We start from the raw sequence: 26219 nt of genomic DNA on the forward strand, positions 1-26219 counted from the left end.
AAAGTGGAATCACATATAGTCTCTTCTGGATTTGTTACTCATTGCATAACTGACCATTATACCGTGACTAGAGTACGTGACCCAACGCCCAGGTCTTGCTGGAGGTTTGGGTGTGGTGAACATGTGCGGTAGAGGTATATGCCCTTGCACAGCTGTACAAGAATGGACAGGCTTGGATTTTCTAAAGGCCAGGGCAGAGCTCTGACCTTCCCCAACAATGATGCATTAATTAGGAACACACTCAAATGCACAACCATGGCAGGAGGTCTTTACCAAAATTCTTGATTGGGCAGCACAAGTTAATGCATCATTGGTCTCCGCTGTAATGGATCCATTTCAGGATGTCTGATTTTTTTATTTCTGTTGCACAAATAGCATTAAGAAAATGAAAGTGATAAAGGCATGTATTTTTTAAGAGAATAGCCCTGGCTGGTATAGCTCAGTGGATTGAGCGCAGGCTGCAAACCAAAGTGTCACAGGTTTGATTCCCAGTCAGGGTACATGCCTGGGTTGCAGGCCACGGCCCCCAGCAACTGCACATTGATGTTTCTCTTTCTCCCTCCCTTCCCTCTCTAAAAGTAAATAAATAAAATCTTAAAAAAAATAAAAAAGAGAACTGATACAGAGGTCCCTGCCCCTTTTCCAACCACTGAACCAGCCAGTCCAGAAACCTACCTCCTGTTTGGTGAGATAATGTCTTAATGAATCCAGTTTAAATAGGGGTCTCTCTTACTTGAAGCTAAAAGCATCTTAATTATTACTTTAAGAAATGTCACTACCATGGAGGATTTATCTCAAAGGAATTATGTGAGGAATAGATGAAGAAATACACCCAACAGGCTTACCATAGTGCCTGTCCTGTAATGCTCAGTGTTAATGACTGTTCCTAGTGATTCCAAAACCTAAACGTGGCTTTGGTTCACTGGGACCAGCTTATGGTGTCTAACAGGACTGCCCATCACCTGCCAGCCCTGTGCCAATGGCATCTTGGTGTAAACATTTCATGCAATCCTTTTCACAAGTTTTTAAGTTAGATGTGAATTGTCTCTATTTTACAGGTGAGGAAAATTAGGTTTTCAGGTAACTTAGCCAAGATACCACATGCTAGTAGGTAATGCATTCAAAATTTAAAGCTGGAAGTCTTAAGTGGAGTAACAGATGACTTCTGGAGAGCACATCGTGGGAGAGAGGGTTGTTTTTTATATATCCTTCTGTATCTATATGAATGATTTTTAAAAACCATTTCCATGTATGATTTTCAGCTTTAGTTAAGAGTCTCACCAATATACATTGGCCCCCACCAAAAAAAGACTAAGAAAAATAGGAACTGTAAATTTTAAAAAGTCTTTAATTGTCTTAGTAGGGGAAGAAAAGGCTAGCCACATTTTTTTAATTGATCTTAGGAAGGGGGAAAGAGAAACAGCAATTTGTTCTTCCCCTTATTTATGCATTTATTGGCTGATTCGTGTATGTGCCCTGACTGGGGGTTGAACCTGAAACGCCGGTGTGTTGGAATGACACTCTAATCACTCATCTACCTGGCCTAACCACATTCTTGCAATTTTCCACACAGAGTTCTCAAATTGCTGTATTAAGTTACCTCCCAGTTACTTTGGGTTTTTTCCTCCCTACACAAACAGCAAGTCTACATGGCTCTCAGCTGTCTTTTGTCCGTTTTTCTCCACTTACCAATTCTATTACTTTTTAATCAGTATTTTACACATTTTTTGAAAAAATCAGTGCTGGACATTGAAGCATACAACTAAACACCAGTGCCTAATTCTGTCAGCTTTAGCAAAACATTTTGTGGTTATAATCCCTTCACTAGAATATGAAATTATTAAGCAGAGTACAAGAATATTTTCAAGCAGAAACATAAAGCAAATTCTAATAAGGCTCATCCTCACTTTCAAATCTTATGAGTAAGAGCTCATCTTATGTTGAAACACTCAGGTGTTTGCCTTTCAGGGGTCTACAAATTTTTTCTTGAAGGGCCAGATAATAAATATTTTAGGCTTTTCAGGCTAAGGGGAAAAATGGGGGACTTACTATAACCACTTAAAATGTACTTATAACCCTGGCTGGTGTGGCTCAATGGAATGAATGACAGCCTGTGAACCTAAGGATGCCTGGGTTGCGGACTAAAGACAACCTATTGATGTATCTGTCACACATCGATGTTTCTCCCCCTCTTTTTCTCCCTCCCTCCCATGGGTTATGCTGTCCCCCTCCCCTCTGAAAAATAAAATCTTTAAAAATAAGTGAAATGTAATTATATAAAAACATAAAAAACACTCAGCTCAGAGGCAGCTGGCCAGACTTGGCTTATGAGCTATAGTCTGCTGACATCTAGTCTATTTGCTAAATTCTCTCCCTTTCTTGCATCATCTGAAAGTATAATGTAATGCCCTTTTCTCGAAAAAGAAGTGACTTTTTCCTATCTAATGCCAGACTGTCATGACTCATTAGTTACTTGCACTGTGACAAAAATACACCCACACAGTTGGTTTTGCAGAACATTTTATTTGTGTATTTGCTATCTGTACAGATGTTTCTGTCCTTATCTTTGTACTTATCTCTGTTCTTAGTGAACTGCACAAATTCCTAAAGGATAAGGCCTGTATCCGTTTAACTCAGTTTGTACACTCTTCACAGAGCATAGGCATCAAATGGACATCTGATACATTTCAGCAATAATAAAACAGAAAACAATCAAATGTAAGTCAAAAAGAGACATAAGACAAAAGCAAATGCAAATACAAAAATTCTTATTTTAGAATTATACTATACATGATTTGTAAAACCTGTATCTTTAAGCTTATACATGAGATTATCTAGGTTTTCTTATTTAAAGGAAAAGGAAGAAACTTGCAACAAATAAAAAAATTAAAATGCAAGTTCATTGTAACAAGTATTTGGCTCTTGGACTAAAGAAATAATGATCGATGAGGAAAACCTCTTGAGAAGTGCAATGAAATGCACCCTAGTACAAATGTTCTCTCATGTTTAAAAAAAAATTGCCTTTAATCTTATTTGAATTGATTGGAAATGAATTAGTGATGACCTTTTTAGGCTAAAAAAAATCAACAACACAGTTTATTAAAACAAAAGGGTACTTCTTACATGGAAGCATAGGAAAACTATGAGAAGCATTAAAAAGAAAAAGCGCACACAAAAGGCCCCATTCCACCCAGTGCACCCTCCTCCGGAGTCCCTAGTGACAAGAAATGCTGTGGAAGACGCCTCGCCCGGGTGAGCCAGGAGCCTCTAAATCTCCAGGACACTTTCTGAAAGGTGAACACGGTTTGCCCAGTATTTAGCAAGCAATTTTATGACTTAAAATACATATTTAATGACAAATAATTGAACTGACAATCAGAAACACTGAAAAATGCCGTTCTTTTTACAATGTGATATTAAAGTGCAGCCTACAGATACGTATTTTCTAAAGTAAAAAGTGTTTGAAGTTTTTGTTTTTACAAAAATTGACACCATTAAAATCAACATGATTACTTGCCACTCATCCAACCACTGAGGTAACAATATTATAAAAATATGTAAAAAATATTATAGACTCAAAATTACTAAGTATGCAGATTCCCATAGAGCTAGTATAAATTGATTATTAAAAAAATAGTTTTGTTTCCTTAAAAACTTGGTTCATTTACCATTAAATGGCAAATACGTATTTGCTATCCTGAAGTACCAAAAAAATTACAAACAAAAAATGACATGTTTACACTTTGAGTTTCTTGCTAGGTGGATCCTGAAGACTAAACTTGGGGATATCACTAGAAGGAGCGTATGGAATTCTCCTTGAAGACACCTTTTTGCCAATTGTTTCAATCTAGAAAAAAAAGGTTTTAGAAAGAAAACTATTAACAAATACAATACATAAATGTAAAAGCTCTATAATGAAGTATCATTAAGGGTGAAAGCAGAAAATGTTTTCCAATTTGTCTGAGCCACTATGAAAGGTCTTTGTATCCTCCCGTTTTTAATGTTTCTAGAATTCATGTACATTCTACTTTCTTTTTAAGGGAGTTATTGCAATAATTTATTTATTTAATCTTTATTGTAATTTTTAAGGTATATTTTAGAGATTATGCTGTTACAGTTGTCCCATTTTCTCCCCTTTATTGCCCTCTGCCCTGTAGCCCCCTCCCCATTGGCATTTCCCTCCTCCCTTAGTTCATGTCCATGGGTTGCACATAGAAGTTCTTTGGCTTTTCCATTTCCCATTCTATTTTAACTTCCCCATGTCTATTTTGTACCTACCATTTATGCTTCTTATTCTCTGTACCTTTTCCCCCATTCTCCCCCTTCCCCCTCCCCACTGATAACCCTTCACGTGATCTCCATTTCTGTGAATCTGTTCCTGTTCTTAGGGGTCTCTCCAACCAACTCTCCTGTGAGGCTGAGTTTCTCCCGTTGCCACCGCAACCCCCACAGGTGTTTTCAGTCAGAGCTTTGAGGCTTTATTTCCCCACTGGAACCCTGGGTTGTGAGGTCTGCCTCACTCCCCAGCTGTTCCTCCCGGTTTATCTGCACACAAATGTGGGACCACCCAGTCCTCCAGCCCCCGCCTTGCCACAAGTCCTCTCCGCCCTGGCTGCCCATCTTCACCCCCACTACAGGTCTGGATGAATGTTTCTTCTTTAACTCCTTGGTTGTTGGATTCCCATCCAGTTCGATTTTCTGGCAGTTCTGGTTATTTTTTGTTTTTAAATTTGTTGTTGTCCTCTTGGTTGTGCGAGGAGGCACAGTGTGTCTACCTATGCCTCCTCCTTGGCGGGAAGTCCATTCTACTTTTCATACCCGTATCTAGACACTCTCACTCCTGGCAGTCCCAACACCAGACCCTGCCCTCAAACAGGGTAGAGAATTCTGTGCCACTGTTTTAGTAGCATATGTGCAAGCCATTAAGACAATAGATTCCAGTTAATTCACATTCTCTCTCATACTCTATTTTCATGTCCCTTTCCCTTATTCTAACAAAGTTGCATAGATTCTAATAGCACAGATTTTAGGAGCTCAGGCTTTAGATTTGAAAGGTGCCAGTTGGAATCCTGACTGATGAATAATGGCGATGTTACCTGAACTCTCTGGGTCTCTTTTCCTTGTTTATAAACAGTATTGCCACCACCTGCCTCGCAGGTTGTGGTACGGACTGTATCAGGTAAAGCGCTCAGCACAGCGTTTGCTGCACCAGTCGGCCTTCGATGGAGGGAGTCTAATTTCATTGTGCACATGACATTTTAAACTCTTTCCATGTGTCCAAAATCACCAGTCTTAACTTTAAAGACACTACTTCTTTACTAGTCATAAGTCTATCTCCTCTCTACTGCAGAGATACATATACTACACAAATTTTCATGTCTTTTGACTTTAAATTATTTATTTCTGACTCATAACACAAAGGAAGGATTTCTGCTTTGTATTAATGAGTTGTCTTATTTAGTGACTTACAAAATTATCTTTATTTAGTGTTTCCATTCCTAATTATTTTTCTTAATCCTTTCTAGGGAAAGTTAACTTACAAACAACCAAAGCTCGTTTGAAATACATGTGTCTTAACATATCTTCTGCCTCACATGAGTAAAACAGGAATGAGAGAAAACCTGTCTATGCCTTGCAAATAATCTTTAAAAACTGACATTGCTGAGTTATGTCATGACTGGAAAGTCATGTTGTTACTCAGCAAGGAGGGGTGGGGCAGAAGAATCCCCAAGGTCCCTGATGAAGTGTTAGCAGACAAGGACGTCATTGAATTCTTGCTGCAAATGAATCTTTCACGAATGAGAAATGAACAGTCAATTCTAAGTAAGATCTTCAACAACTGGCTGCCAGGTTAGGAGGACCAGATCAGATATGTTGAACAGAAGATGAGGCCTTATGAGTGCCTCCGAGACGGCTGGTGCTGAGCAGACACACACAGCCCACTCTGAACGCCGTCCCCTTGTGCTGCGCTGGGGGACTATGCTGACAGCAATTTCCTGGAACATTTTTTTTAAGATTTTATTCATTTCCTTTTTAGAGAGCGGAAGGGAGGGAGAAAGAGAGGGAGCTAAACATCAGTGTGAGGTTGCCTCTCATGTGCCCCCTGCACTGGGGACCTGGCCTGCAACCCAGGCATGTGCCCTGACTGGGAATTGAACCAGCAACCTTTTGGTTCCCAAGCTGGTGCTCAATCCACTGAGCCCCACCAGCCAGGGCCTGGCACATTTCTTTATCCTCCCTGACCTCCACCTGAGCCTCCCACCCCATGCATACTGCTGTGAGGAAACAGAAAGTAGCTCTGTCTTATTAATGCTTTTGGGACCCTCAGTAGAACTGATGTAACATATAAGTATACAATTCTGGGCAGAGGTTTCTATATTCTGGAACCACTTCCAGTACCACTGAAGCTCCCACACTTCTCCTTTGGACCTCTCATTGCACTAGGACAGTTTCAGAATTCCGAAGGCATAGGATCCTATACCAACATGCGACGGCCACACCGCATCTTGCAGTTTTCAAGACATCACTGCACAGGGACAGAGAGCTGGCCTCCAGGGGGGTCAGTGTGGTGTAGACAGTTTGGTAGAGCAGCCCCGGAGGTTCCAGGAAGAACTTTTTTGTGTGTATTTTCTTGACCTTTATGATACGAAGTCAGGTGGGACACATTTTGTCCCTATAAAACAGGCAACTAATGACTTCCTACATACTATGTAAGGGAGACCAAGACCGAATGCTCATAAATTGAAGGACGGAGTGGAACAGTTACAAAAACCCCAGAGACTTCCCAGAGAACTGAGCCACAGTCATTCTGCCCAGAGCTGTGTTACTGCTAAAGGAGAAAATGTTCAAATTCTATAACACAACGCCATTAAAAAACACATAACCAAACACACAAATAAAACCAGTCCCCAGCCGTGCTTACCTGGAAGCCAATGGTTTGTAACTCGTTGTGGAGCCCATCCAGGACACGCCGCCCGTCGAAGATGAAGGCTGGCTTCAGCATCTTCTTGTGAATACGTTCATAATCTAACTCCTAGGAAGCCAGAGCCAAAGGAACAATCAGGACACACACACGAGCACAAACTCAGCCCCGACTTACCCAGAACGCCTCTCAGACTTCCCTTAACACCACTTCTGTCACCTCACCTTAAACATGTCCCACTCGGTGCAAATAACCACAGCATGGGCACCGTCGCACGCTTCATACGGATCCTTGGAAATGGTCACAAGTCGGGACACTGTAATAACAGCAGCGAAAAAATGGCAATAGGAAAGGAGCTGTTGGAAACTGCACTAATTTTAACGCGAGGGCTGCCGGAGGAGCTGAGGGTCTGAAAGAGGAAGGAGGGTCTGGTGGAAGTGGGAGTGAGGGGAACGCTGTGGGGCACGGAAACCCCCAAACACCCAGAAGCATCTCCTGGGAACCTCTAAGCCCCTTTAGAATCTGCAGGAACAATCTTTACAGTTAACCCACAGCCCCTCGCTTCAAATCAGAGTTGACGAAACAAATACCTCAGGGTTTCACTAGAGAAATGGAGTTGAAACGGGGCCTACCAACGACATAAATGACATAAATGGCAGAAGCTGAGAGAAGGTCTCTGGAGAACAAACGAGTCCTGAGGCTCACACTCAAAGTGATTCGTGGGATTCGTGAGACCCAAGGCCTTACCTTGGTCATCCTCTGAGACTCCCGGATGAGACAGATCCACAACTATTTGTTCCCTTGGTACTTTTGGATCATATATATGGAGGTGTGCACCTTCATCCATCAAATATTTGCTAATATATATACTAGAAGATTCTCTGAAGGAAAAAAAAAATCAGTATTCCTAAGCTTTTTACATGGCATATATTCTAATACTTTAGAGGTTTAATACATAGGAAAGATTCTGTATGTTGTGAGGCTATGGATGTTCACTTTATTTTCATTCTTTTAAAAGTTTTATTTATTTATTTGTAGAGAGAGGGGAAGGGAGAGAGAAAGAGAGGGAGAGAAACATCAATGTGTGGTTGTCTCTCATGTGCCCCCTACCAGGGCCTGCAACCCAAGCATGTGCCCTAACTGGGAATCAATCCGGTGACCCTTTGGTTCAAAACCAGGACACTATTTTTATTCTTTACACTATATACATACAGGTATTTCAGGTACTCATCCACCAATCAAACATCTGAATAAGATAAGGAATCAACACTCTCTCAAAGGGGTTGAAATATTTCAAAGAACTGATACCTCGTATCGCCAGTGTCCTTTTTGAATGCAAACCCCAAAATAGCTATCTTCTTATCCGTCACTGTATTAAACAGACCATCGATGATCCGGGAAGCAAACCTCCTTCTCTGGTAGTCATTTATATCTATGACCTGAAATTACATGAACAATTATGCAGTGGTTCATTAAAAGAGGGGCAGCTTGTGCCATACATTGCTCACAGTTTAGTGGGGAGTACTGCTGTGTGAATCCAAGCCTGACGAATTAACAGGAGACAAAGGTTAACCAGCCTCTTTAGTATCTACAGATTAAAAAAAAAAAACAACAACAAAAACCACTCCCCTCTCCTTAACTAAACACTTTAATTTTCATTTGGATTATCTTTCCATGCATCAGGCTGGGATGGGTGTACAGATGGAGACACAGCTAAGGGTCAAGCCCATCTGAGGGCCAGCCTGAATACAGCACACAGAAAGCAGGGTTCTCCTTAGCTAACTGCTCCAGACCCTGTGGCAGCAAGGCTGTAAGCAATCAAATCCCAAAGAGGGCTCTCACATGCTTCCTCTACCCTTCACCACAACTGTGTGTGAACAGAAGTGGGCAGAGGACAAACAGAATACAGAGTTACAGCTGCCTCCAGATGAACCATAATGCCGTGAACATTAGGCTGTTTTTAACTAAGTATTATGGGGGAAAGTCTCTGATCACCTACCTGTTACTGTCCTAAGAGTTTATAAACAAGACTTCATATTGGTGACCAGATGAATATAAGGAAGGAGACTGCATTAGCGTGTGCGCGTGCATGTGTATGTGTTTAAGGCTCTAAGCTTCTAGGAGCTGTATTTAAACCCTGAGAACTTGGGGAATGAGTCCAAAGTATTGGAAAAAGCAGCCTTTATCTACATTTTCCCCAAAACAGGGGAAAATAAAGCCATTGTGGTGCGTTGAGCATACAGTTCCATGTTAAAAAATGTACATTTCCTTATACTCCCATCCAGCACTGAAATTTGAAAAACTACAAACTTGGGGGGAAAATATTTGGGAAGAGTGTGTGTACTGGCTGGTATCTTGGATAAATTACTTAACTTTCTAAGTTTCAAGTTCCTCATTATAAACAAGAAGTGATTCTAGTGACGGGGACTGTAATGAGGAATAAGCAAAACACTTAAAAGAGAGCCTGGCACACAGTAAGCACTCAATAAGTGTTAACTCTATTTCTAATTTGAGTCCTCTAATTTTAGCTCTCTAAATCTTTCTCTCTCTTTTTTTTAAATCCTCACCCAAGGACATTCCCTCATTGCTTCTAAAGAGGGAGGAGGAGAGAGAGGAAGCAAGAGAAACATCGACATGAGAAACATCAGTGGATAAGGGACCACCCAGATGGGAGATTGCATGCACCCAGGCTAGGGATTGAACCTGAAACCCAGGCATGTGCCCTGACGGGGAATCATACCCATAAATGTTTGGCTACACTCCAACCAGCTGAGCCACGCCAGTCACGGTAGCTCTGTGAATCTCAAAGAGACAATACAAATACCAGCATATGTAAACCACTTGAAATCATTATAATACAGGCTCTCCCTTTATTTTGATGTTATGCCTTTCAAGATACAGACTTATAATTTAGAGTAAGTTCTTGCTTTACTCGGGCAGCAAATTTAGTTATAAAATTAGAAGAGATACTGGTTTATCAGAAGCTTCCATCACAGCTGATTAGCAAAATACAAAAACACAGAAACCCAATTAATAAATCTAAAATTAAAAAATTAAATACAATAATAGGTGTGTTCCTGGAATAAATAAGTCCTACCAAAAACATTTCACACAGGGTGACATATTTTAATTTTAAGTTAATCATAAGTTGTTGAATATGATGATTAATACCTGCTGCCAATAATGAGCTACTTCAGGCAAATTCAGAGCTTCACAGAGATAAACCAAATTCAGAACATCTTTTTGAAAGCAGCTCCCACCAAATCCTAAAGAGAGAAAAAACAAAATGACAACATGTTCATTTAAGAATTGTGACAAATTTTGGTCACACTGAACCAGAGGCTCTGTGCTAGGATTTGTAATACTAAAATTCAAACACTGGAAAATTAGTGGGCTTGTAAAGTGTGTGAAATGTACAAGCAACTAATCAATTCTATAAATAAATTCCAAATAACTTTGTAGCTAAAGTTTTATTATTGCTGTATTTTCTAATTTTTTTCCTCAGTCATCTGACATCACTGCCCTACATACCTAACTCTAGCACATGGCCGGCAAGCTTTTATGAGCCAGAAAGTAAATATTTTAATTTTCATGGGTCATGTAGTCTCTGACATAACTCTTCAACTCTGCCTTTGTAGCTCAAAAAACAATCACAGCCAGTATGTAATCAGAAGTGCATCGCTTTAACCACTTGGCCACCTTGTCTGCTATGCCAATATGTAATGGAATGGCATGGCTATGTTCCAATAAAACTTTATTTACAAAAGTAAACTGTGGGCAGGATTTGGTCACAGGGCCATATTTTGCCCACCCCTGTTCAAGTGCAACCCAGCAGAGAGGGTTGGCATGGGCTCTGGAGTCAGGAACACCCAGCTAGTTATGAGCTGTATGACTTTGAGCAAGTTGCAAAAATGCCCCTGAACCTCAAGCATTGTTGTAAGCATTGATAATGAAATATACAAAGTGCTGGTTCAGAACTTGGTGCATAATATGCCTTCCAGCAAACAGTAGCTATTTTTTAAAGGTTTTATTTATTTATTTTTAGGGAGGGAAGGGAGGGAGAGAGAGAGAGAGAGAAACATCAATGTGCGGTTGCTGGGGGTTATGGCCTGCAACCCAAGAATGTACCCTGGCTGGGAATCGAACCTGGGACACTTTGGTTCCCAGCCCATGCTCAATCCACTGAGCTACGCCGGCCAGGTAGCTATTTTTATTAAATGGTAGCTAGAAGAAATATCAAAAAGACAGAAAAGGCCAGGGAAACCAGTATTAGAAATTCCATAACGTCCCAGAAATATAGGAAGGGCTGACAGTGGCCCAATCTGTAAAAGGCTCCATTTACTTTTACATCAACCTTATTAACCTAAATCCAAAAATACAGTCAGATCTCGTTTTACCTGGTAGTTATGTTCTACAAAGCTGCCAAATTGGCAAATACGAAAGCACCACCGCCAGGTGAAATGCAGGGTTAGGTTCCTATGGGTTTCTGGTCACATTTTCATCAACCAATCAATAAATAACCTTGTTTTATGTGTTTCTGCTTAGAGACACCTTATTTAATACATATTGTTGATTCATTAACACTGAACTCACAGGCAACAGCACTATAACTCATGGAAGAATAAAGCCTAAACACATCTCCTGAAGGCACATCACAGCATTCTGGCGCTTCAGAACACTAGACAGCACTTCAGCAATATACTTGGAAGCCATTTTAAACAGTGAAAACACCCACAAAAAGCACAAAAATGCAAAAATCCTGGCACTCGACAGACCACACAGGAGAGCACACGTTTGCAGTATGAAAGCTGAAGCAGGAGAGCGAGAGCATTGCCTTATTCAGCTTCAGCTGCAAATGCATGTGTCAGGTGACTCGCATCTTCGGCTGCCCTGCTCCCGTCTGCCAAGGACCACAAAAACACCAGGAGTGCTGACATTGGGGTTGCAAGGTAACTTTAGTAAATAAGCTAACTCACAAATATGGAATCTGCAAGCAATGAAGATCAGCAAGGCCACACTTCCAAAAGTTTATTTAGTAAGAAAAGCAAATGACCGCAAATTTTTTACTACTTGCCTTGAGTATTACTTAAGTTACTTATTATGTGGTCTCTCAAACTTATTCTTCCTGAATGTTACCAAATACTAAATTATTCCTCCTAAAACACTGAACTGTGCTTATCCCACTAATCAGACAGTAATTATTAAACAATGTAAGTAACTGGTACTTCATTTAAAAAGAACCTGATAGGATGAAAGCTACATGTATAATGGAATAATTATTTTAAGTGCACTAAGTTAAACAAAGACTTCCTTAAATTTAGAGACCTAGCTAAATGATGCCACTGTATGTACTAAAAATTTTCAGTTTACCAACGCTGGCTTTCAGAAACTTATTTCCAATCCTCTGGTCCATTCCAATGGCCGTTGCCACCTCTTCTACATCAGCTCCTGTTGCTTCGCAGAGGGCACTTATAGAGTTAATGCTGCTGATTCTCTGGGCAAGAAAGGCATTCGCTGCCTTAAAAATTAAAAAAAAAAAAAGGAAAAGAAAAACTATGATAAGCTAAAATAGCAATTTTATACATCTGGATTATATTTTATTAAGTTGGTACAAATTACTGGGGGAGATTTAAGTTACTGATGGGCTCGATTTGAGGAGGTATTAGATAGACTGATAAGGGAAAATATTTTAATTAGAAACTAAAGATGATTATGAAAGAGGGCAAAAGAAGGGAAAGACTTACTTTAAAATTTACTTTTTGATTCTACCCTCCACTTTTTTACATTTTACTAAATTTTTAGACTTCCAGCCCTGGTTGGTGTGGTTCAGTGGACTGAGTGCCAGCCTATGAACCAAATGGTCACTGGTTCGATTCCCAGTCACAGCACATACTTGGGTTATGGGCCAGGCCCCCAGTAGGGGGCACACAAGAAGCAACCACACACTGATATTTCACAACCTCTCTTTCTCCCTCCCTTCCCCTTTCTCTAAAAATAAATAAAATAAAATCTTTAAAAAAAATTTCCAGAGTATTTTATACATTAATATTTGATCCCCCTTGTGAAAAATGTTTATAACTATTTCATAATGTGTAAGAATATTATCATCAAAGCATACCTTTTGTTAATATTAAGAAATTAGCTGTGTAACTTAACAGGTTTAAGAGAAATAAATCCTTGGCTTTAAATTTAACGGAGAGTTGAATGCTATGTACCAACCAGTTTGGAAAGTTCTGAGGACCAAGTGTTGGTGGTGAGGATCTTTTCTTTGGGCACCCAGTGCTCATACACAGCACACAGCGCCTGCACGGCTCTCTGTCCCTCTGGGGTTTCATCCCCTCCAATCAGTACTCTGTCTGGGTTCTTCAGGTCCTTGATAGCTGTTCCTTCTGCCAAGAACTCGGGGTTGGACAGAACCTAGAACCCCAATGCAAAGAAGCTTTTAAACTAGAATTGATTATGGACAACTTCAAGGTATCAATATTTACATAAGAAGAACCAGATTCTAATGCTTCCTTTTTTTTTAATACCTGTAAATTCAAGTTGGGTTTTGTGTTTGCATCAAATATTTGACGAATACTTTCTGCTGCCCTCACGGGGACCGTGCTTTTCTCTGTCACAATTTTGTAGCCTTGTGAGTTCTGTACAATGCGTCTGGCACAGGCTTCAATGTACTTCAGATCTGCTGCCCGGCCTTTCCCCATTCCATAGGTTTTTGTTGGAGTGTTCACCTGGTAGAAGTATTCGGGATTAAGAACAGATTATCTGTGAGATACTCAGTGCTTTCAAGAGAGGCCCTGGACCATCACTTAGCTAGTTGAGTGGGAAGTTAACTATCATCAGTACAGCTGACTATAATCCTCCATTAGTTCCTAAAAAAACACAATACATTTTGTAAATATAACACCAGAAGGAATAGCTCAAAGCATCTGGAGAATTCACTCAGTAAATTTTTGTTGAGAATGACCATACATATGTTAGATACTAGGGCAGGCAAGATCCAAACTAAGCCCTGGGGCTAGAAAAATGAATGAAACAGTTCTTATCCTAAAGGAGGTCACAATCTGAAATGCAATGTAAATTTTTTCTTCTTTCCTCTCTCCATTGTATGTATTATCATGGTCTTTAAACTCCTTTTTCCTCTCCTTCTTTATAGACCTATATCAATAGCTTTAAAAAATGTTTGCAGTGTCACTCACAAATACTTTCTTGACTCATTAAAGCTAAGAATTATCTAGCATCTCCAGGATACATACTACTATGTAGACAAAGACTATCAAACAGACAGAAAAATAAATCATGAGTCCCAAATCTAGGCATTTGGTTTTGGCTTAGCTATATTATATGACCTTGAGGAATTGTTGCTGCTTTTGCCTCAATGACCTCATTGGAAAATGAGGATAACATATTCTCTAAAATCCAACACATGAGTTTTATAACCCTCTAATAAAAATGAAAGTACTCTGAGAAGTTTAAAACTCTGTACACAATTTTTGAACTGGTAGTTAAGCAGCACCAATTCTCCTTTCTTGAAAAGCTTATAACCTACTGAAGAACAAAATTAAAAAATATCAAGCCAAAATAAATCAAAACTCGAAGACTGAGTTGAGGTGTGAAGAGCAGGAAGAAAGAGTTGTTTCCATGTGTGAAACAACTTAGGGAAAGACTTAGTCGTAGAGGTCAGGGCGCAATGGAGTGCCGAGAGGCAATGAGGGCCGGGACAAGGTGACACGCGTGGGAGATGGGAGGTGATCACGTGGCTTCCGCTGGTAAAGGAGCTCTGAGAGTAACAACTGAAAACCGACTTGCAGAAAACTATTCCTATCTGGAATTTCCTGAAAAATAATCTGGAGTGGGAGAAGGGGAAAGAAGTAGTAAATGAGACAAGATCAGCCATTATAACTTGACGATGGGGAATGAGGACCGTAAATAGGGTTCATCATACCACTCTCTTCATCTTTTGTACAAGTTTGATATTTCCCATAATGAAAAGTATACAACAAGCAAATTTAAAAAACTGTCATGGAGGATAATGGAAACTAGATGTGTTACACAGCAATGAGGACCCTAACGGGCATATAAAGTAATCAGAAGGATTCAGGGCCACTCAGGTTAGATCGGCTGAGAGGTGTAAGTAAAATCAGCTCTCTGTCAGACCACCCTACAGTGGACTCCAATGCTTGAGAACAGATTATTTTAAAAAATGTTCTTACAGAAAATTCTCTTGTTGCCATTCCAGGATCTGGTTATCCAAACTAAGATAACCAGGAATACCTTATTCTAAGTGTCCAAGTTAACGCCAAGTATCTAGTTACTCTAAAATATTTTCTCGTTTTTCTCTGCCTCTACCCTAATCTTCTGCAAGCTTAGGTAGAGGATGGGTAGATGAGTCACAGAGACTGCACCAATTTCTCTGAAGTAATTTAAAAAGCCAAAAAAAAGAGAGACTGGCTTCATTACCACATTCTTCTGGAGTTCAAAGTTCACCAGTCAGAAAACAACCCCTTTCGAATAATTTAGATCATTAACAACACTCATACAGGGCAGATGGACCTAAGGATATTTCTTTCCTTCATCTCACGGGACGAGTCAAAGCTCACACAACTGGTTTTCCCCTTCATTCCTCAGGCACTAAAGGTCTTAAGTCATATAACATCCTAGCTCAGCTACCAATTGGTGATAACTATACCCTCACACACAGAATATGTAAGTAGATGGTTACCAGGACAGCAAGAAATAAGTCACCTTAGTTCAAATATTGTATTGCCAGAGTTTACCCCCAGGTACTGCATTTTTTTTTCATTACAAAGGTATAACAGTTTAGCCATATTGTGAGCTCAAGGTGTCTATGGGCTAGCCTGACAATCTGACCAGCAGATGCCAAGTTCTAAACAATTCATCTAAAATGAGTTTCGGAACATAATTCAACTAGACAGGAGATGCCTGTAAGTTTGCAAGCAAACTTTACCTGATTCTCTTTATCTGACCTCTACCAACCAGAGGAAAAACGAAATGATGAAATAAATATACTAGTACTACATGTGCTCACAGATTACTAGCATTTCCTATTCCAGATCTCGGACCAGAACTTTCTCTGAGTGTATTTGTTTAATGATCTGAAATGACATATTTGACCAAATGATTATAGGGTTTGGTTAAGTGTTGGACAAAGTCACTGACAACCAAAATTCAACTAGATAGTGCTGTCCTAAGCAATGTTGTGGCTTAATGCAATGGATTTACTATTAGAATAGAATGAAACTTCTGTCTAGACAAGAATACATGAAAACTCACACAGCAAAGGAAAATACTTACAGAAATAAATACAAGATCAGCTTCTCTAATGGCATCATCAATATTGGTAGAAAAAAATAGATTTTTTCCTCGAGAGGCTTCTACCACTTCTTTTAGTCCTGGCTAAAAAGAAAAAAAAAAAAAGAAGAAGGAGCTGTACATACTGTTTACCAGTCCAGTGAAATAACCTACCAGTACAGAATTACATGTGATAAAGCAGAAGTTTGTATTGTAAGTTAAAGGCCTAGATTTCCTCTCAAATAATACTTTGTAGAAATATCAAAGGTCATACACCAAAGGCCATAAGTGTGTATCATATAACATGACTAAATAAAGAAATTAAATGCACCACCATTAAAGCAGCAGCTCATTTTAATGCTTCGTCATTGTTTACCATGGGCCTGGAGAGTTAATAGTTAACTCGAGTGTCAACACAATTATCAGAAAACCCAAAGTCTTCTGTGATTTCAAGCAAACATTTGATTTTGCATTATCATTATGAACAAAGACTTTTTAGCCCCCAAGAATTTAGGCCAAACAATTGGCTGTGAAACAGTCAATATTTACACATACATAAACATATATTTTTTCTAAGTTCTATTGTGAGGACTTAGTGTTTCTCACAATAGAAACACTTTTTTAAAAAACTGGATTTTAGAGAGAATGAGAGAAAAACACTGATTTGTTATTCCACTTATTTATGCATTCATTGGTTGATTCCTGCATGTGCCCTGACTCCGGTGGCTGAAACCACAACCTTGGCATACTGGATTACTCTCTAACCAACTGAGGTACCCAGCCAGGGCAAGAGGCACTTCCAATGAAGACTGTTACTTTTCCCATACAATTTGTCGGGAGAGATACTAATGTTAAGAATATTAAGCTGTGTAACACCATCTAACAGGTATTGCTGTGCCTCCCCACCCTCAAAACAAATCAGGCCTAAACTGATGAGACCAGTCCAATCAGCAAACTCCAGACTGTGAAAATTTCTGCAGGATGAACAACTTGGTTTCTTCAACAAATAAACTAAAGAAAAAAATGGAGAGAGAAAGACTAAAATATTCTGGTCTTAAAAGATACTTAAATGACAAGTATATATACATTAGTATGGAAAAGTATATAGTTCAATTTTCACAAGTGATTACACCTGTGTAACCACTATCCACGTGAAGTTAGAACATCAACAGTAACTCAGAGCCTGCAGTGTGCCCTTTCCTAGCCACTACCTCAAGTTATCATCCTGCTGAATTAGTTTGTCAATTTTTGAAATTTATACAAATGGATTATATAGTACACATTATTTTCTGCCTGACAACATGTTACTTTTATGAAAATTTAACCATATTCTTGCATGAGGAAGTAGTTTCATTCATTTTCAATGCCGTGTAGTATTTTATTGCAGGATTTAAACTATAGTTTATGTATCCACCCTACTGATAAAGAAGATTTAGGTTGTTTTCCATTTGTGACTATTACTAATAGCACTGTTAATATCTGCCTTTGGTGCACATATGTATGCATTTCTGTTGATATACTTAGTAGTGGGATTGCTAGGTTATAAACTTTATGTATTTTCAGCCTTAGTAGACACTGCCAACCAGCATATAAAATGCCAGTTGCTCTAAATCCTTGTCAACATTTGGTATTGTCAGTAGTAATAATTTTAGCCATTCTGATGGGTGCCCTTTGTTTTGAAGACTATAGTACACTGCTGGCAGAATTAGTTACTGAATGATTGAATATAAATATGGCTTACAAGATTTCAGATGATCGTAGCCCTTTATGGATATCAGAATTATAAAACTCTTTATCAAGTCATTGTTCCAAAATGTTTTTAGAAATTCCCCAAACCAAATATAGTAATAATGTTATAACAGGGAAAGAAATGCTATAATACTGAGGTATTTAAAGAACTCTTACGGGCAGGTCATCTAGTAGAAGAAAGTTTAAAGCACAAACAGAAGCTATCGCATACACAGAGGCTTTTTTTTTAAATCTTATGTCTGGTTCAGATTTGAGTTGCTATGGCTCTATGGGTGCTGTTCATGGATTTCTCTGTTTGATATGCCTATAATTAGCAGACAGAACTGGGTTGAGCTTTCCCATTCCAAACACCTAACATGCCTAAAGACTGGTTAATAACAGTCTTGTAATAACAAAGTTTTTCTTGAGGGCAGAGAGCAGTTGAATATATGCGGTCTGGCACAAATAACATCCCTTTTTTATTACAAAATCATAAGCATGTAATTCTCTGACATAATACTATCACACTCAAGCACACCATTTGACATTTTAGGTGAAATGTTCAAATTAAAACTATAAATTATTACACCCATATTATTACCCTACCAACCACACTCAAGCAGTCGTTACTTCTGCTGGACCCTGTATATAGGATAGAAAGTGCTACCATAAAATTTTTAAATGCTTCTCTGTTAGGCTTCAAAAGCGTAATACCATGAACGCATTTTACAGTAAAATAATAAAAAATAGGACTCAGCTTAATAAAATAGTTACAATCGTATTTTCTTAACTATGCATTCCCTAAATTCACAGAAATTTTGAAATTCTAATTAAACAAATTTGTGTTACAATACACTAAATATGAAAGTAACCATTTATCCATCCTAGGTTTACCTGATATAAGTACAATAATTCAAAAAATATAACAGGCTTACATATTTTAATATTATAAACAACCATAATTTTATTTTATTTTTACAGAATACCACTTTGTCCTTTTACTGTTATAATACAGTAACCATACTAACTGACAAAATTTAAAGAGAAAACAAAAAAATTACCCATAATCTCACTGCACTAATACAATCATCAATTATTTTCTAACATACTTGTTTCCAGTCCTTTTCCCTGGTCATACCTGACATCATTGTAATTACAATGTCCATAACACTGTGTATCTAAATTTTTTCATTGAATTCCTTATCAGTTGCAGTCATAGATTTTTATAACAATAGTAAATTATTTTACAAAAAGAGTAAGAAAACAAAGAGTTGTTTTAAGTGGTTTACCTCATATATAGGAAGCGTAGAAGAGTTCCACGCGTTGATTCTTGATTCATTGACATCAACAACCGTTACCCTGATCTCAGGGCACATCTGAGCTATGACACTACATGTGGGTCCTCCAACATAGCCCGCGCCGATGCAACAGATCTTCTTAATTTCAAACATGATTGTACTGGAAGGGAAACAGCAAGACTGTTCTATTGACAACAGAAAATTTAAAATCACATTGCATTTCCATCACACATTTTAAGTACTGTCAAGGTGGCATGTTTGGAAAGATTTCCTACTCATTAAGATTCACACTCATTAAGAATTACGAAAATAGTGGTAAAAAAAATAACATTCCATTTGGATGACCAAACCTGTTCTTGGATGCATTAGCATGAAACATATGGAAAAAATTACAATAACTGCTATTACTGGAGAAGAGCCACAAAGATTATAATAACCCAATATTTAGAAAGTTAAGAAGAAAAATAAAACCTTACTTATGCCTCTAATACACTAGGACAACTTTGATTGCTGAGGGAAAGTTCAAGGGTGAAATACCTGTGCAATTCTTGCTTAAACAAATGCTGGTATACAAAGGTCAGCCTTGAGAGAGGTTTGGACTAACACAGCAGATATTACGATTACTTCTGTTGTCCAGAATCAGTCTCTGAGATTATATTCCCTACCCAATTTGGCTTCAGCAGTTTACTTTTAGGTAATTGACAATGTTCTTAAACTCAACTTCAAATTTAATCAGAAAACATGAGATGGTTAGAAGAAAGTAATTTCTATCATTACCAAAGCTATTACACAGATTTTGATAGGTTTTCAAATATCATTAGGTAAACAAATTCACACTAATCTAAATTACAAAGGACTGATTTATACATTAAAGTGTCAATTTATTCATTATAATGAGAACGAAAACTGTTGAAGTGGTCAAATTCTTACAATTTTAGCCTCCACCAAGACTTCAGACATCATGTAATTCAAGGATTCCAAAGAAAAGGAAAATGGTAATCAGAGAGATTAAGAATTTGTGAGCATATTCCTACATGGATTAGAGAAGGCTGATCTGGAAGGTTGATTTATTTTTTTTTTTTTTTTTTTTGCTTTTTTTTTTTTTTTTTTTTTTCAATCATTGTTCAAGTACAGTTTTCTGCCCCCTACTCCCGTTTCAGCCCCTCCACCCAACCGGTTGATTTAATTAAAAGTATTCCAAGTACTGCAAAATGTCTCTAATGGAATAGCAAAATTCCATTCTAGTGTATTCATCAATCTTTGATAAGCTACTCATCAAAGTTAACATCTAAAGCCTCATTAATTATGGGCTCATGGGGGAGAAGAAACCTACCTTCAAGACATGTAAGGCTGAAGATCAAGTCCTAAACTGTAATGAATCTGAAGAACTACTATACTGTAATACCCTTACTGGACAGCTCACCAACTTCTCTAATTAAAGCTAATAAATCCAGAATACCTAAAAAGTGGAATCTCAAAGTATTTTTGGACCAGAGGATTTGAGGAGGTTACCATGTATCTAAGAGGTTAATAAGGCAGTCTGTGACCTCAATCTCAAGCAAAACAGCAGATTCTGCTAACATTCTTATAATAAACACGATTAAGCTCTTCCCGAAAGCGAACTGTGACCTCTGAAAATGGTTCACTATTCACTTGATCCAGAAAACTACACAAAATTATGCAATTCAAGAAGTTCAAATCTTCACATTCACTTTAAGAACGCTCATGAAACTGCCCAGGCCATCAAGGGTATGCGTATCAGAAAAGCCACCAAGTATCTGAGGATGTCACTTGCAGAAGCAATGTGTGCCTGTCTGTTGTTACAATGGTGGAGCTGGAAGGTGTGCCCAGGCCAAAAGGTGGGGCTGCACACAGGGTCAGTGACCCCAAAAGAGTGCTGAATCTTTGCTGCATGTGCTTGAAAATGCAGAGAATAATGCTGAACTTAAGGGTTTAGACATTGATTCTCTTATCATTGAACACATCCAGGTGAACAATGCTCCCAAGATCCAGTACAGAACTAACAGAGCTCATGCGTGGATTAACCCGCACTGAGCTCTCCCTGCCTCACTGAGATGGTCCTTCCTGAAAAAGAGTGGATTGTTCCTAAAGCAGAAGAGGAGGTTGCACAGAAGAAAAAGATATCCCAGCAGAAAGTGAAGAAACAAAAACTTACAGCCAGGGAGTAAATTAAGCATAAAATAAATGCTAATTAAGAGTAAAACATAATAATTTTTTAAAAATAGAATGAATGTGTACATGAGGCAACTTGGGCTCAAGAAGTTCACAGTTTAATATGGTGCTCTCAGGCTAACAGTTCTAATCTGCTTCTGTTCACCTCAACAACTAGAACGCTAGGGTTCTCCATATATATTAACTGAATGAATAAGAAACTTTCCATAAAGGCCTATCTTTTTTATTTTTAAATATATTTTATTGATTATGCTATTACAGTTGTCCCATTTTTTTCCTCCCCTTTATTCCCCTCTTCCCTGCACCACCCCTGCCACCAGCATTTCACCCACCCCTAGTTCATGTCCCTGGGTCATACATGTAAGTTCTTTGACTTCTCCATTTCCCATAATATTCTTAACCTCCCCTGGTCTATTTTGTACCTACTATTTATGCTTCTTATTCCCTGTACCTTTTCCCCCATTCTACCCCTTCCCTGCTGATAACCGTCCATGTGATCTCCATTTCTGTGAATCTGTTCCTGCTCTAGTTGTTTTAGTTCGCTTTTGTTTTTCAGGTTCGGTTGTTCATAGTTGTGACTTTCTTGTCATTTCACTGTTCATATTTTTTATTTTCTTCTTTTTCTTAGATAAGTCCCTTTAACATTTCATATAATAAGGGCTTGGTGATGATGAACTCCTTTAACTTGACCTTATCTGCGAAGCACTTGAGCTGCACTTCCATTCTAAATGATAGCTTTGCTGGATAGAGGAATCTTGGATGTAGGTCCTTGCCTTTCATGACTTGAAATACTTCTTTCCAGCCCCTTTTTGCCTGCAAGATTTCTTTTGAGAAATCAGCTGACAGTCTTATGGGAACTCCTTAGTAGGTAATTGTCTCCTTTTCTCTTGCTGCTTTTAAGATTCTCTCCTTGTCTTTCATCTTCATCTTGGGTAATGTAATTATGATGTACATTGGTATGTGCTTCCTTGGGTCCAACATCTTGGAGACTCTCTGAGCTTCCTGGACTTCCTGGAAATCTATTTCCTTTGCCAGATTGGGGAAATTCTCCTTCATTTATTTTTTCAAATAAGTTTTCAATCTCTTGCTCTTCCTCTTCTGCTTCTGGCACCCCTATGACTCGGATGCTGGAACCTTTAAAGCTGTCCCAGATGTTCCTAAGCCTCTCATTTTTTTAAATCTTGCTTTTTCATTCTGTTCTGGTTGAATGTTTATCTCTGCTTTCTGGTCCAAATAATTGATTAAAGTCCCGGTTTCCTCCCCTTCACTATTGGCTGCCTGTACATTTTCCTTTATTTCATTTTGCATAGCCTTCACTTGTTCCTCTATTTTGTGACCATACTCAATCATTTCTATGAACATCCTGATTACCAGTATTTTGAGCTCTGCATCTGATAAGTTGGCTATCTCTTTATCGCTTAGCACTATTTTTGGAGCTTTGATCTGTCCTTTCATTTGGACCACTTTTTTTTTCCCTTTGGTCTCAGTAGGCCTGTTACTTAGTAAGAGGCGGAGCCTTAGGTATTCACCAGGGTGGAGCAACCCACTTGGGGCTGCATTTTGGTGCTGTAGGTGGGGGAGCAGTCCAAAAGTAAACAATGCCACTTGCTCAGCTCTAGGCTGGCTTTCAGTCACTTCCCTTGCCACCCACAAATTGGTCACTTCTGGTGCTGATTCCATGGTGGGTGGGTTTGTGTATGTTCTAGGACCTTGTGGGTCTCTCCAACCAACTCTCCTGGGAGGCTGGGAGTTTCTCCTGCTGCCACTACCGCTACAGGTTTGTACAGCCAGTCCGCCAGCCTCCACCTCACCCACCCAGTCCACCAGCCTCAGCCTTGCTGTGCATCCTCTCTGCCCTGATGCCTGTCTCCACCCTTCCTTCCAGTCTGAATGAATGTTTTTTCTTTAACTACTTGGTTGTTGGACTTCCATACAATTCAATTTTCTGGCAGCTCTGGTTGTTTTTTGTTTTTAAATTTGTTGTTGTCCTTCTTTTCGTTGTGCGAGGAGGCAAAGTGTATCTACCTACATCTCCATCTTGGCCAGAAGTCTTCTAATCCCATGTTTTTTAAAGGAAGACTATTGAATCTTTAGCTCAGATGGCTGATAACAGTATTTTTGCACAGATTGCCCACAATCCTATCATCCTCTCTTCTTTAGGTAGAACTTCGGCATGTGTTCCCAGTTACTTCTTATCCACCTGACAGCCAGGCTGTATTCAGCTTGCCTTACATACAACAGCTGGGCAAATTGTTGATAGCAGGTAAACTTGTATTGTAGAACTACATACAGGACCCAGCAAAAGTAATGCCTGCCTTAATGTGGCTGGTAGGGTAATAATATGGGGGTAATAATTTATAGTTTAATTTGCACATTTCACTCAAAATGTCACATGATGTGCTTGAGTGTAATAGTGTTACATTAAGAATTACATGCTTATGATTTTGTAGTAAAAAACTTTGTAATAAAAAGGGGCATTATGTGTGCCAGCCCTGTATGTTTCTGGGATCCCTGCATCGTTGTTTCATAAGTATAGCTTTTAGATGACAACGGGATAATTACGGAAGAAGCTAAATGTACAATCTGTGCAAACCCAAACAAATTATCACTTGAAAGTTTCCATGAAATCTTCAATAAGCTTTAATACATAGTTTGATACAATGCTAGTAATGTACATCCCCTGACACAGATGTCTTCAGATTCCACATTCTATTCTATTTTTATGTGCCTTCCAATGCTCTCTACTGTGCTGTTAGGGAAATGGGAATGTTTGCTTTCTAACTCAGTTTGGAAAGACTTTTTCCCTCTGTATTTTAGGAAAGTCACAACAAACCAGGCCATCCCAAAACTACTCTTCATTTAAGATTTTATAAATTGAGACCAAGGTTTCTACTTAGACTATGTGTGTAACTACAATCTAAATATAATTCTTTCACCTCCACCCTTCTTCAGTATACTCTGCATAATTACCCAGTAGCTAAAGCAAAGGATTAACTATAGCTGGATATATCAATTTCACAAATCATCTTAGTCATTTTCAAAAATTAAATACTAACAGATGCCTGACCCAAGAAAAATACTTAATCAGCGACAGAGTGTTAACGTTGTATCTAAAGGGTATCATATAAAGCTGTGGAAATAGCAAGAGGAAGGATGGAATATGCTTCCTATAGTTATTGGAAGATTTTCTGTTGGAGAAGTGCAGCAATGGGAGGGGAAATGTGATCCTTTCAACCAAGGTTGTCTACCACTCACCTTGAACTAGACGCTATGTGCTAACAAGCACATCTCAGAGCAGACAGTAATCTCTTTCATTTCCAGGACCCCCCTGAAGAAACACACCAGTCTACTGTTCTCCATTTCTTAGGGAATTTGAAGAAACTCAAAGACTCACTGTGTCTTTGAGGGCAGTCAATGGACAGCCATTCCTCTGTGTAACCATAAAAAGCTCCCTCCCTACCAGTGAATCCCTCTTTTCTATATGTCAGTATTCTCAACCCTACTCAATTATCTTCCTGTGTAAGAGGTATCATTTATCAAGATCTCATATACGCAGGATCTCCTAAAAGCACCCAAGAAAGGCCTTCCCTGAGGTGAAATAAAGCAATTATATGGTGTGTTGGCCAACAACGCATTCCAGCACAGCCCATACAGAATGTCTTCGGATTTCGCCCTCAAATCAAAAGGGCTTTCTGGCTTTGTTTTCTCACTAGTTTCTAAGAAGGACAGCCAATGAAGCGAGGAAAGCAGCAGCCCCCAGGTGAGCAGACTTTACACAAACAAAAGACTATGACTGAGACCAAAATGCGGTCCCTAACCAGAGGACCGCTTCCTTCGGTGGACGTTCGGCTTTCTTGAAGCGCAGGGGAAATCTCATGTACTTCAAGTCAGAAAGTGAGGAAAAACAGAAAGATGCAGCCGGAAGACTCGCGACTCTGGAATAAAAAGCCCAAGGTACACCATCCCCACGGAGGCAGTCCCAAACAGAGATTCCCGCCAGAGCCTAAAAGAGACGGAGATAATGAGACTGGAACCCCGCGACTGAGCGCAAGGAGCGACCTGGAGCAGCGCGAACACCCCGGCTCCGCTCTCTCCACACACCTCGGGAACCCTGAGCATCCCGACTGGCGGCGGGGCCAGCCCGGGAAAGACGGGAAAGCCGCTTACCCACTTCCAAGCTTCCGCTCCTATTCCGTGGGCTCCGACAGCTCCTCCCTCTGTGCCCCACGGCTGCCACTCCTCCAGATTTCCTCTCACCAGTACCCAGAGTCCCGGGCCCGTATTTAAGGCCTTCTGCGGGAGAAGGAGGAGACTTCATTCCCCTACAGTCGAGCTCCTGCAGCAGCACCCTGCCACGGCCCCGCCCCTAATTTCCTGCAGCGTCCTGGGGGCGGGCTGGGGCTAGCGAGGCTGGGACGGGCAGGCCACGCCCCTGGCCGAGCCCGGGCGAATCCACCCTGGCCAGATCAGCGGCCCCGCCCATGCCGCGCAGAGCGGAGCTGCGTGCGCAGCTGGTCTGCTTTTGGCTGTGGGGCTGGGTCCGGGGCGAGTCCCCAGCAGTGCAGTCGGAGGCTTGGGTCTTACCGTTAGGCCCCACCTCCCTCCCTATACCCTGTTCCCGGGTAACGACCGCGCTGAGGTGCTGCCGCGTGGGCTCCAGGTCAGCCATACTCAGGAGCTGCGGAGATACTGGTCTGGCCGCGGCCCCAGGGGACCGGAAGGTCCTGGCCCCCACTCCCGGTCTCCCCAGCACCCGGAGGGCTGGA

General features: G+C 39.8%; 1 protein-coding gene across 1 annotated transcript; it reads right to left on the reverse strand.

Annotated features, from left to right (window-relative positions):
- Positions 1-2507: 2507 nt before the first annotated feature.
- Positions 2508-25802, reverse strand: UGDH (UDP-glucose 6-dehydrogenase). Its single transcript, XM_028506005.2, has 12 exons — positions 25621-25802; positions 19252-19420; positions 16238-16339; positions 13453-13653; positions 13142-13339; positions 12293-12440; positions 10094-10188; positions 8231-8361; positions 7670-7803; positions 7147-7238; positions 6923-7033; positions 2508-3847 (listed from the first exon to the last, which is right to left on the reverse strand). Exons 2-12 carry the CDS (start codon positions 19411-19413, stop codon positions 3737-3739), a joined length of 1485 nt encoding a protein of 494 aa, XP_028361806.1. The 5' UTR covers positions 19414-19420; positions 25621-25802; the 3' UTR covers positions 2508-3736.
- Between the last annotated feature and the right edge of the window lie 417 nt (positions 25803-26219).

The sequence above is a fragment of the Phyllostomus discolor genome, chromosome 1 (assembly GCF_004126475.2).
Source record: "Phyllostomus discolor isolate MPI-MPIP mPhyDis1 chromosome 1, mPhyDis1.pri.v3, whole genome shotgun sequence".
In the NCBI taxonomy this organism is placed as follows: Eukaryota; Metazoa; Chordata; class Mammalia; order Chiroptera; family Phyllostomidae; genus Phyllostomus; species Phyllostomus discolor.